Raw genomic sequence first — 12,819 nt, forward strand, 5'->3', positions numbered from 1 at the left:
ATAGTGTGTTCACGGGTGGGCCAACTTTTGTTAGTATTAGCGTCTGAGTTTTTTCGGTTGTGTCTCTTTTTTGCCCCTAATTGCTACCTTGTATTAGTGTGTACGAGTGAACCCAGCTGTGTACGATTTTTTCCTCTATGTGTCTATGTGTGTTTGGGAGTGCGTTTGTTGAAATTTTTCTTTTCGTGTGCAGTTATGTGTGAAGGCGTCTCTGTGTTTCCGACTCTGTCTGATTGTGTTTGTGTGTATTTCCATCTGTTGGCGTGTGTCTTACTTTTTGTCAGAGTGTGTGACTGAGTCCCAGTGTGTCCGGGAGTGTACGAGTTTGGATGTTTGCAAGGACCTCCGGGCGACTGTGAGTGTATTTTGGTGTGTTATGCTTGTGCAGCTGTGTTTTTCTGTTCTCCCATTTGCACGGGTTTGTTGGCCTTAACAAAGTTGTGGATGGGTGTGCTCGTGTGTTCTTGTGCGTATATAGGTAAGCCTGATTGTGCTCGGGTTTGCACGAGTGCGATTGGTTGCGTTTGGCTGAACCTGGGTGTGTTCCGTTCTGTACGGGTTTACTTCGGTGTTCTCGGCTGTACAGGGTGTTTTTCGGTGTGCTCACCTGTGCACCCCTGTGCACACAGAAGAACACGTGGCCGGCGAATGACTGACCTGACAGCCAAGAAAAAAAAGCCCTGAGCCCTCCATCTCTTTTCTGCTGCTGCGCCACTCTCTGCACTACATCTACAGCATGCTCTTTCTGCCCGAATATTTTTGCTCTGGGAGGAATATATTTCCGTATTTAATTTTGACACTAGGACTGCAACTTTCAGGACAGCTGGCTTCCAATTGAACGAGTGCCCTTCGAGCAAGGAAAGAAAGCCCTGACCCTCCCTCTCTCCTCTGCAGTTGCTGCGCAGATTTCCTCACTACGTGCACAGCAAGATCTTTCTGTGGAGGAACATTTCTTCTGGTAGAAATCTTCTTCCATATTGAATTTTAGCCCCCGCACAGCTCCTCACTTGGCAGTGCGCCTACCTGCAAACAACTGCCATTCCAACCAAGAAAGAAACCCTGTCGCTCCGTCTCAACCGTGCAGTTTTTTCTCCACTCTCGGCACAACAGGCACAGCTAGCACTATCTTCCCCGGCCCTTTTGTTCTTAAAGGGATCTGCCCCGGCCGAAAACTCTTGGTGTGCACCTAGTGCCATTTTTGGGGCACCAACGGCAGTGGAGAGACAGAGAGTCAGACCTCTCTTTCCTGCTTGGAAAGGCAGTAGTTCACCTGCCTATTTCCACGGGTGCTCTTGGGTGGTCTCCCGAGTTAACTCACCAAAAACACCTCAGACCACACAAACACACTCCTTCACCCTCGAACACACTTGTGCACACCAGAATACACACTGGAAGACAAAAGCAGAGCCGTGCACACCCGAGCACTCCCATGAACACAGCACAACCAGGCATACCCGTGCACATTATTTTTCACCCGCACACAACCAGAAAAACCAAAAGTAACTCGCAAACACTCACACAAACCGACAGTTCCACACACTAAGAGAGAATAAACAAAACTTTTTATTTTGGTGTAGGTGTGTGTACCTGTGTGTGCGAAAGTGTTTGTGACTTCTTATAGGTGTGTTTCACTGTGAGTTCTTGCGGGTGTATTTGGATTTTCTCCGGTGTGCTCGGGTGTGCACGGGTGTGCACAGGTATGCTTGGTTTTGCTCTGATGTGCTCGCGTCTGTTTTGTTGTCCACGGATGCACTTGGAAGTACTCGAGTGTTTTCAGGTCTGCACGTGTGTTCTTTGTTGTGTTCCGGTGTGCACAGGTGAGCGTACAGAAACACACCTCTGCAAGCCTGCCAGCGAACGACCTACTATCCAACCAGGAAAGAAATCCATGATCTTTTTTCTCTCCTGAGAGGTTGTTGCACCATTCTCAGAACTACATTTATAGAATGCTCTTTCTCTCCGGGCACCTTTACTCTGGGAGGAATATATTCCTTATACAATTTTGACCCTTTCTCGTCTCCTATCCGGTACAGGTAGCCCACGCCACACAAGGCTGGCCATCTTCACGCTCAAAAACTGAAAGACAAACTCACGGACCCAAAAATCACATCGCCCATGCCACGCCAAGTGGCGACCGACCCTCTTGCTCTTCTGCTCTGCTTTCCTCCGGTTCTGCTAGACCCCCTGTCTGCTGGCCTCTGAACAAAAAAAAAAGGACTCTTCAACTCACCTAAGAAGCTCAATGAAAGCTCAATGAGCCTTTTCATAGTTCTCAAGGTCAGTCAGGAAAACCAGGTCAGCTACATTCTGCATTCATCCTCATGGCTAGTCTTCGCCAACGAAGATTTGAGAAAGGCCTCTACCCACTTTTGCTACAAGCGTGGTGATGATACAGGGCTTTGGAAAGGCGGGTAAGGCCCTTCGAGCTTGCGCAATGGATTTTTTTAGGTGAGACTCTTTGAGCTGAACTGAGCCTACCCTTTAAACCTAAGATTCATCTGCTGGAGCCGAGCAAGCTTGGACGGTGGCAGCCAGGTCCTCAGGACGTAGGTTTGATTTGAAGTGATCTTCCCTTAGATGGATGGCCTTACAGGTCTGAACGAGCTCCATGTGCCCGGGTTTAGAGTTGTCCTTCTATTTTGCATTAAGACATGTAAATCAACAACAAAAAAAATCATGGCCTTGTCAGGTAGTTCCCATCATCTCAACAAAACCCTGCTCTCAGGACTGCACTCAGAAGGACCATGGCTGCCCCATCCACAAGAACTAGACAGCCATCCCCTCAGGTAGATAAGTGCACCCACGAGGACTCTTATGTCTACTCCACCTACCTCCCCCTCATCTACACACAAGTACAACTCCAGGACAAACACACGCACACCTGACACAGGACACGACAAACGTGCGGCGCAATGAGGAGAGAAAGCTCTGAGCAAGAAGCAGTACTCCAAGAATCGAGAGGCTGTTGAGCGAGAAGACCTACGCAACTGCAACGGCGAGCTGAGAATGCCCTACGGAAGCCTGCGGAAAGACTCCAAGATTACCGCCTTGGAAATGAAGGACCTGTCAAAACAGCACAGAGGGACGTGCCACAACATTATGTGGACCCAAAAGATTGGGAGGATGCGAAGACCAATACCCCCTCCTTTACGGTGGATGGCTGGAGAGCTTGGTCGACGACACAGCCGGAAACGTGGACACAGAATACACCCAACTAAAAAATTCCAAAACGCGATTACGATGAAGATTGCAAGTCAAGGAACAGATGATATGGGCACCGTGCCAAGGAGACGGGCAAGATCCCGGGGATGATGCCCGAAGCTTCCTATAAGTTCCTTTGGGGCAGAACGCAACGACATCTAAACAGAGAAACCACAAGACACGCAAGACGGACTAGACAAACTACGCGACAGAGACCAGAACTGCTCTGCCCTGCACAGCACAGTCTTGTGCTCAAAAGTAAGCCACTCCCCCAAGGTGCACTACGGGGCCTGTTATTGGGCATCTGTCCCCCTACGCTCATTTCTAAAAACATCCCTGCCATTCCCAGCCTGCTACCCTCCGCTCTCCATGACACAACCCTCCACTTATCTTTCCGAGAGCCAGGGATGCGAGAGCCTTCTTCAACACAAGAGAAGGTCATCTCGGCTACCTCAGAGGTTCACGCAGCTGCCGGCTTTTCCTCCTTTTCAGCTACTAGAAAGTAGAATTGCAGGAGTTTAGCAGCAGCTCAGCCAAAACCCCACAATTCCCATACTCACGCTCTCCCAGGCGCACAGAAGCCCTCAGAGTCACTGGCTCCAGCCAGAGTCCCAGGTTGCAGCTGTCATCACACGGGATGTGATCCACCCACAAATACCGTGGCATTTCGGAAAGCTCGGTGCAGCCCTGCTCTTCCTGCCACCGCCCCGACTCACCTCCAACGCTCCTCTCTTTCCCAAGGCCACCTGGGCAGCACCTGCAAATAGAAAAGGCACGTGCCTCATCGCTGAGCCCTGTAATACTTTGGGATTTCTCATCAGGCTAGTCCTAGACCATCAAGTTTTGTCACCAAAAGCTAGGCATATTTGTACCTTTACAACACCAGGAAAGTGCCATCTACTTCTGTTCTTGGGTCCGTGCTCGTTTTGCTCACTATGGCTAATCTGCCTAACCTCCATACTTTTGTTCATAGCTTTTTCCACCAATTGGTACAGAAAGGGTCAGGACAGAAAAGTCCTGCTCTCCCTGAGGTCTTCTGGCAGCCTGTCATCTACACCTTAAATCTTGGGGCTACGTGGTTTCCTTCCTAATTAAGAGAATTGTTATTCCCTCTCAGAAAGGCAACACCAAATTATTGATTTCCTGTTAATGTATTGAAACACTCCCCTACGGAATATTGAGTTATTACATTCTAAATATACACTCTGTCCCCTAGAGTTTACCTTCAATTTTATGATCAAAATATTCATTTCATCCCTGAATTACCTAGATTTTGAAAAAACCTTTCTCTGGTTCACTTATCTGCAAAGTGCTCATTGTCAAACCTCTAGTGAAGTTTGTGAGATCTTCAGCTGAGAGGAGGAAAAAGTAGTTTGCATCTCCATTGGTACAGGTGTCGATAGAGGCTGACAGAGCTTTTGCCTTTTTCAGACAATCGCGCAGTTTCTTGATTCTTTGGCAGCTTGAAAGGAGGTCTGTGACCTACATCCGTGCAGGTCTCACACACAGGTACCTATACATATTTTCTCAAGCCTATGCAGAGCCAAGAATTCCTTACCCTTTACATCCCAAGGTGAGTATTCTAGTTACTGAGTACAGCAACCCCCCCTCTCTTTGCAATCAAGGAACCGTTTTCAGTGGCCATTTCTCTCTAACGGTTAGGATTTTTTGAAACTGCTGTCGTGCCACCAAACCTGCTTGGGATCTCCCCCAGCTTTTGACTGTCCTCGGATTTAAAAAGCACACACTCCCATCTTTCAACAGCAAAACCACAAAATACTCCTGACCCACAGCGTAACCTTAAGGATGGGCACCCCCACCTCCCCATTCTGAGGGAGAGCCATCGAGCATCCTCAGCCCACCCATCGGATATGAGTATAGCAGCACAGACACGGCAATGCCGAGAGTGGGAACAGCAGCCCCGCTGATGGCATTCGTGCAGCAGAAGACACACAGAGAGGGACAAGTTGGGTCTGATTGTTTCTCAGTGTTTGCAGGTGTGTCTGAGTGTTTGCAGGTGTGTCTCATTGTGTCTGAGTGTGTGCAGGTGCGTCTGAGTGTGCTTGAGTCTGTATGAGTGTGTCTGAGTGTCTTAGTGCGTCTCAGTGTGTAAGAGTGTGCATTATTGTGTGAGAGAGTGTCTGAGTGTGTCTGAGTGTGTCTAGATGTCTCTGAGTGTGTCTGAGCGTGTCCGAGCGTATCTGAGTGTAAGCGAATGTGTCTAGGTGTGTGCGAGTATGTCTGAGTGTGTCTGAGCGTGTCTGAGTGTGCCTGAGTGTGCCTGACTGTGTCTGAGCGTGTCTGAGCGTGTCTGAGTGTGTCTGAGTGTGTCTGAGAGTGTGTGAGTGTTTCTGAGTGTGTGAGAGTGTGTCTGAATATGTGCGAATGTTTCTGAGTGTGTCTGGATGTGTGGGAGTGTACTTGAGTGTTTCTGAGTGTGTCTGAGTGTGGCTGAGCGTGTCTGGGTGTGTGGGACTGTGCTTGAGTGTGTCTGAGTGTGATTAAGTGTGTCTGGCTGTGTGCGAGTGTGTCTGAGCGTGTCTGAGCGTATCTGAGTGTGAGCGAATGTGTCTGGGTGTGTGCGAGTGTGTCTGAGTGTGTCTGAGTGTGTCTGAGTGTGTGGGGGTGTGGGACTGTGCTTGAGTGTGTCTGGGTGTGTTTAAGTCTGTCTGGCTGTGTGCGAGTTTGTCTGAGCGTGTCTGAGCGTATCTGAGTGTGAGCGAATGTGTCTGGGTGTGTGTGAGTGTGTCTGAGCGTGTCTGAGCGTGTCCGAGTGTGCCTGAGTGTGCCTGAGTGTGTCTGAGTGTTTCTGAGTGTGTCTTAGTGAGTCTGAGCATGTCTGAGTGTGTGTGAGTGTGTCTGAGTGTGTGTGAGTGTGTCTAAGTGTGACTGAGTATTTCTGAGTGTGTTTGAGTGTGCCTGAGTGTGTCTGTGTGTGTGAGTGTGTGTGAGTGTTTCTGAGCATGTCTGAGTGTGTGTGATTGTGTCTGAGTGTGTCTGAGTGTGTCTGAGAGTGTGTGATTGTGTCTGAGTGCGCCTGAGTGTTTCTGAGCGTATCGGAGTGTGAGCGAATGTGTCTGGGTGTTTGCGAGTGTCTCTAAGTGTGTCTGAGTGTGCGAGTGTGTTTGTAGTTGTGTCTGAGCGTGTGCGAGTGTGTCTGGGTGTTTCTGACTGTGTCTGAGTGCATATGAGTGTGTGTGAGTGTGTGCAAGTGTGTCTGAGTGTGTGTGGGTTTGCCTGAGTGTGTCTGAGTGTGTCGGAGTGTATCTGAGTGTGTCTGAGCGTGTGCGAGTGTGTCTGAGAGTTTCTGAGTGTGTCTGAGCGTATCTTAATGTGTCTGAGTGTACCTGAGTCTGTGTGAGTCTGTGTGAGTGTGTGCGAGTGTGTCTGAGTGTGTGAGAGCGTGCCTGAGTGTGTGTGAATGTGTCTGAATGTGTCTGGGTGTGTGCGAGTGTGCCTGAGCATGTATTTATTCTGGATCCCTTTCCCCACCCACAGCGTGGGGGAGCCCAGTTCTAGTTCCATCTCCATCTGATGAACCATTCCGACGTCTAGAGGGGATGGGGAAAGGGAACTCCAGCAACAGGGTTTTTCAGGCCCCCAGCCTGGAGGGGAGAGGTGCCCTCCCCTCCCCCCAGCACCCACGTGGCCCCATGGCTGGTACAGAGACAGCACACCAGCGTGGAGAGGAGGCAAGAGAGAGTTTATTGTTGGGGATGTTACATTTATAGGGTTTAGGAGGATTCACAGAGTAACCAATTAGAAGTCTCAAGGGGTTTACAGGAACACCCAATCACAGGATGGGGTAACAAGGTCCAATGGGAAAAACCTCATGACACCTTTCCCAGGACATTCCTGCATGGGAGATAACCTCTCCTGGGGGGTGTTGGGAAGAAGAAACACGTGTTTGCAAAGAGACCACAAAAGGCCATTTTAAGACATGTTTAAACAAGTTTCTCATCAGATTTAGTGCTACAATTTATGGGTCTGATTGTTTGTCAGTGTCTGCAGGTGTGTCTGAGCATGTGTGAGTGCATTTGATTGTGCCTGAGCGTGTATTTAAAGGTCTGAGTGTGTCTGAGTGTTTGGAGTCGTGTGTGAGTGTGTCTGAGCATGTGTGAGTGTATCTGAGCCTGTCTTGTTTTGTCTGAGTGTATGTGAGCATGTTTGAATGTGTTTGAGTGTGTCTGCGAGTGTCTGAGTGTTTCTGAGTGTATCTGGGTGTGTCTGAGTGTGTCTGAGTGCGTGTGAGCATGTATGAGTGTGTCTGAGTGTTTGCAGGTGTGTCTGAGTGTGCCTGAGTATGCCAGAGTGTGTGTGAGTGCGCGTGAGCATGTATGAGTTTGTCTAGCTGTGTGCCATTGAGTCTGAGTGTGTGCGAATGTGTCCGAGTGTGTCTGTGTGTTTGCAAGTGTTTCTGTGTGTGACTGACCATGCCTGAGCATGTAATTATTTGTCTGAGCGTGTCGGAGTGTGTTTGAGTGTGTGTGGGTGCGTCTGAGTGTGCTTGAGCATGTCTGAGTGTGTCTGAGTCTGTCTTAGTGTGTTTGAGTGTGTGCAAGTGTGTCTGGCTGTGTGAGAATGTGTCTGAATGTGTGAGAGTGTGTCTGAGTGTGTCTGAGTGTGTGTGAGTTTGTCTGAGTGTATGAGTGTGTCTGAGTCTGTCTTAGTGTGTTTGAGTGTGTGCGAGTGTGTCTGAGTGTGTGCAAATATGTCTGAGTGTGTCTGTGTGTGTGCAAGCATTTCTGTGTGTGACTGAGCGTGCCTGAGCATGTATTTATGTGTCTGAGCGTGTTGGAGTGTGTGTGAGTGTGTGCGGGAGCGTCTGAGTGTGCTTGAGTTTGCATGAGTATGTCTGAGTGTTTCTTAGTGTGTGCGAGTTTGTCTGAGTGTATCAGTGTGTCTGAGTGTGTCTGAGTGTTTGCAGGTGTGTCTGAGTGGGTCTGAGTGTTTGCACTTCTGTCTCCGTGTGTCTGAGCATGTGTGAGTGTATCTGAGCCTGTCTTATTTTGTCTGAGTGTGTGCGAGCATGTTTGAGCATGTTTGAGTGTGTCTGTGCGTCTGAGTGTGTCTGAGTGTATCTGGGTGTGTCTGAGTGTGTCTGAGTGCGTGTCCCTTAAACCTCCTTATCTGGCAGTGGTGCTCCCTGTTTTCCATTCCTGGGCACCGAGACCCCCCTGAACACCCACTCCTGGGCACAGGGACCCCCCTGAACACCCATTTCCGGGCACGGGAATCCCGCTCAGCCTCAATTCACAGGTGCGGCTACCCCTCTGGAGCCCAGTTCCTGAGTACTGGGACCGCCTTGAACCCCCATTCCTGAGACTTGGAACCCCACTGAACATCCATTTCTGGTCAGGGATCCCCCTGAACCTCCATTTCCAGGCACGGGGATCGCCCTGCACCCCCTGATCCAGCACTGGGACCCCCCTGGAGCCCCATTCCTGGGCACTGGGACACCCCTGAACCTCCATCCCTGGCTCCAGGACCCAACTGAATCCCCTTATCCTTCACCAACACCCCCCTGCACCCCCTTTCCTGGCCATCCTGCCTCTCCCAGACCCCAGACCCTTGTTTTCCTTGACCCTGAGACCTCCTGGACTCCCATTCTGGCATTTCCCAGCCCCTAGAGCCCCCTTTCCTCAACACTGACAACCCCTGGCACCTCCTTTCCTGGGCACAGGGATGCCCTAGACTCCCCATCCCACCTCTCCCAACCCCTGCACCCCCCTTTCCTTGACCCTGGGACCCCCTGAACCTCCATTCCTGGGCTCTGTGACCCTCCTGAACCCCTTATCCAGAACTGAGACCCTCACTGCAGCCTATTTCTCAGCCATCCCGCCTCTCCCAACTCCCAGATGCCCCCTTTTCCTTGATCCTGGCACCCCCTGGATCCCCATTCCTGGATATCTCACACCTCCCCACCCCGTGACCCCCCTTTCCTCAACCCTGGGGACCTCTGGGCCCCCTTTCCTGGGCAGAGGGACCCCCTGGACCCCCCAATTCCACCTCTCCCAATCCCTGTATCCCCCTTTTCCCTGACGCTGGGACCTCCTTTAACCCTGAATCCTATGCAATGGGACCCCTGGCACCCCCTACCCCAGCACTGACACCCCCTGCACCAACTTCCCTGGGATTCCCAAACCCCCTTTCTCAGCTCTCCCAGCTCTCCCAGTTCCCCCTTTCCTTGACCCATGTCCCCCCTAAACCCCCCAAATCTCCATGTCCCCCCAGTTCTCCACTCCCTGCGTTACCTGGATGTGACGGTGTCAGAACCCAGCCCGGGGATCCCTCAATACCTGTCCATGGAATATGTGGATGGGATCCCCATCTGCCGCTACGACAGCGAGCGGGGCCAGGTGGAGCCGCTGACGCTGTGGATGGCGGCCGGAACAAAGCCAGGATATTGGGACGGACAGACCCAGATCGCTGAGGGGAACCAGCTCACTGATGCCGCCAGCCTGGAGACAGTGGGGGCCGGTAAAACTGGAGTGGGGGTGAGTGGGGGGAGCCAGGGAATGGGGGATGTGTGGGAATGGGATGGGATCTGTGGGGCTGAGATGGGATCTGTGAGGCTGGGATGGGATCCATGGGACTCCAAGGGGCTGGGATGTGGATCCAAGGTGCTCCAAGGGCTGGGATGAGGCTCTGTGTGTCTGTATTGGACTCTGGGGCTCCATAGGGCTGGAATGGGATTCCATGGGGCTGGGACACAACTCCAAGTGTCTCCATGGATCTGATCCCACCCCCCAGGTCTCCACATAAGGCAGCAGGGTTATGGCTGTGACCTCCTGTCCGACGGGAGCATCTGTGGATCCCATCGGGAAGCCTACAATGGGCGGGATTTCATCTCCTTTGAGCTGGGATCCAGGAGCTTTGTGGTGGCCGATGGAGCTGCCCGGATCACCAAGAGGAAATGGGAACACAGTGGGGTCATGGTGGAGAGAAAGACACATTACCTGGAGAACATCTGTCCGGAAGCGCTCCAGAAATTCGTCGGATACGGGCGGGAGGTGCTGGAGCACAAAGGTGAGGGAGACAGAATTCCCATGAAAATGTGGGATTTGGGAATGTGGGATTTGGAACTGAGGGTGGAACTGAGGAACACGGGAATTCCCATGGGAATTCTGTGAATGAATCTGAGTCATCCAACTCCCATGGGAATTCCATGCATGAATCCCACTGTTGTCCCATTCCAATGGGAATTCTGTGGATGGATCTCACTCCAATCCCATTCCCATGGGAATTCCATGGATGGATCTCACCGTTATCCCATTCCGGATCCCCCCGATGTCCATGTGTCTGGGAAAGAGGAACACGGGATCCTGATGTTGTCCTGCCACGTGTCGGTGGGTACCTGTCGAAAGGTCTCGGTTGGAAGGGGGAAGAACGACACACAGGACACATGAGGGTAGTGAGACAAAGAGATGTCTGCCTGCTCAGCAGAGCAGGCAGCAGTTTTATTAGGTTCTCCCACTTCTACTTTCCCACACGCACAACACAAACATATTTCCACAAAAACACTGACGAATGCGCACCTGCACTTCAACCACACAGCTCAAGGCTGTGTCCATGGGAACTATCTAGTTAGCTTCACTGCTCCCATGGAAAACGGCCCAACACTTTGTAACATTCCAAACCCCTCAAACGTCAGTTCTGGGGGTGTGACTTCACCCCACAGCCACACGTACGGATTCTACCCCGGGATGATTGGGATCAACTGCATGAAGGGGGATGAAATGCGGGATCAGGAGACGGAGTGGGGCGGGATCGTTCCCAACAGCGACGGCACCTTCCACAGCTGGGCCAGGATCGAGGCGCTGCCGGGGGAGCGGGAGCAGTACCGGTGCCGGGTGGAGCACGCCGGAATGCTGGAGCCCGGGATCTTCGCCTGGGGTGAGGCTGGGAACGGGCAATGTGGGAATTGGGCATTTGGGAAGGAGGAATTTGGGAGTGTGGGACAGCGGGATGGGGGTAACCCTCCCCCTCCTCACATTCCTGCCCCTCCCAGAGCTGGAATCCGTCTGGAATTCCACCCTGGTGTTCGTGGCTGTGTCTGTCATCGCTGCCATCATCATCATCAGCCTCATGGGAGTCGGTGTCTGGAAGCTCCGATCCGGTAACTCCCGGGATGGGGGTTGGGAAGGGGCACGGATCTGCCCGGCAGCATTCCGGGGATCCTGTGTCACGGGTGCTGATCCCGCTTTATTTCCATAGGGAAGAGGGAAGGGAATGGATACGACCCCGCGCCCACCAGTGAGTCCCAGCAGCGTGTGTGGATCCAGATCCTCTGTGCAGGGATCCCAGGATGGATGCTGGGATTCCAGAGGGGAATTGGAGTCTAATGGCTGGAGTGGGATTGGAAGGGGATTCCAGCTCAGGGCAGGATTCCAGAGTGGGCTCAGGTGGAATTGTGGACTGGGATCAGGGCTGGATTCTGGAGTGGGATAGGAGTGGGATGGACAGAGAAGGATCAGGAGGGAATCCAGAGTAGTTCCTACTCTCCATGGGCTCCACAGCCAGATCCATCCCCTGGGATGGGAACAGGGACATTGTAACTCCTTTCCCTGCTCTCATCCCGGGCAGGAATCATGGCCTGAACAATCCTGGAGCTGGATCCACCCCTTCCCTCTCCCTGCGGAAAGGCAGGAGCTGCTGGCAGAGCTCATCCCTCTGCTCCCACCCACCCAGCCCCCCCTGTGGCTCTTCCCGATGGATCAACTTCCTGCTTTTTCCTGTGTGAAACCCAGGACCACAATTATTCCTGAGGCTTTAATTTTGGTGTGAAAATCTCCTGGTTTGGGCAATAAATCCTGGCTCCCTCCGGCATCTGGCAGTTCCTCTGTGGGAACCAGGACTGGAAATGGGGACAGGGGGCTGGGATGGGGATGTTGGGGACAGGTCTGGGGACACTGGGAGCAGGGCTGGGGACACCAGGTATGGGAATGGCAACATCAGGAATGGGAATAGGAACACTGGGAATGGGAATGGGGAGAGGGATGGGGACACTGGGGACACCAAGAATGGGTATGGGAACAGGGATGGCAACAGCAGGAATGGGGACAGGGATGGGATGTCAGAGACTGAAATGGTCAATGATTTATGCATTCTGGGATTGCCAGGAGACTTTTGCCGGCTTTTGCAGGACTTTGGCATTATCCCTCTGATGGGCAGCTGGGCCCATCTCCCCCTCCAGTGCTGCTGAAGGTGTCAAGCCCTGGAAAGGAGAGAAGAGTCGAGTTTACCAGGCCCCTCACGGAACTCTGCGCTGGGCTGTCCGAGGTGTTGGGGGTTCATGGCATGGTCCATCAAAGCCCATCCCCCCTCTGCCAATCTTGGAAGGTGGGAAAAAGCCTTTTCCCTGCCCCTCACAGGAACTCTGTGCAGGCCTGGGAGACGTTGGGGGTTCGTGGCATGGCCCGGGACACTGTCCATGGATATAATAACTCAAAATTTCTTGGAGTGTGGGGGCTTCCCTCCCTCACCCCCAATGGATCAAGGCCACCACTTTAACTGACAGACATGGAAGCTGCAACTACCAAGTTCCATCTCTGGACCCCGTGGGTGGTGACTATAGACATCTGTCCACTCTCAGCTTTTCTTTCCCTTCCTCTCCCT

The 12,819-nt window shown here is 52.2% G+C and overlaps 1 protein-coding gene across 1 annotated transcript in view; it reads left to right on the top strand.

The window, feature by feature from the left end:
• The window catches only part of LOC108494678 (class I histocompatibility antigen, F10 alpha chain-like), a 30,846-nt gene extending 18,821 nt beyond the window's left edge, over positions 1–12,025 (top strand). The window contains exons 2-8 of the mRNA XM_017809457.1: positions 9,436–9,681; positions 9,943–10,230; positions 10,483–10,546; positions 10,883–11,097; positions 11,213–11,320; positions 11,419–11,457; positions 11,785–12,025. Coding sequence (XP_017664946.1) covers positions 9,436–9,681; positions 9,943–10,230; positions 10,483–10,546; positions 10,883–11,097; positions 11,213–11,320; positions 11,419–11,457; positions 11,785–11,801 — 977 coding nt within the window. The 3' untranslated portion in view covers positions 11,802–12,025. The remainder of the gene's footprint in view (positions 1–9,435; positions 9,682–9,942; positions 10,231–10,482; positions 10,547–10,882; positions 11,098–11,212; positions 11,321–11,418; positions 11,458–11,784) is intronic.
• Positions 12,026–12,819: the final 794 nt, after the last annotated feature.

Source organism: Lepidothrix coronata, unplaced genomic scaffold (assembly GCF_001604755.1).
Source record: "Lepidothrix coronata isolate B3197 unplaced genomic scaffold, Lepidothrix_coronata-1.0 Scaffold27, whole genome shotgun sequence".
NCBI lineage: Eukaryota > Metazoa > Chordata > Aves > Passeriformes > Pipridae > Lepidothrix > Lepidothrix coronata.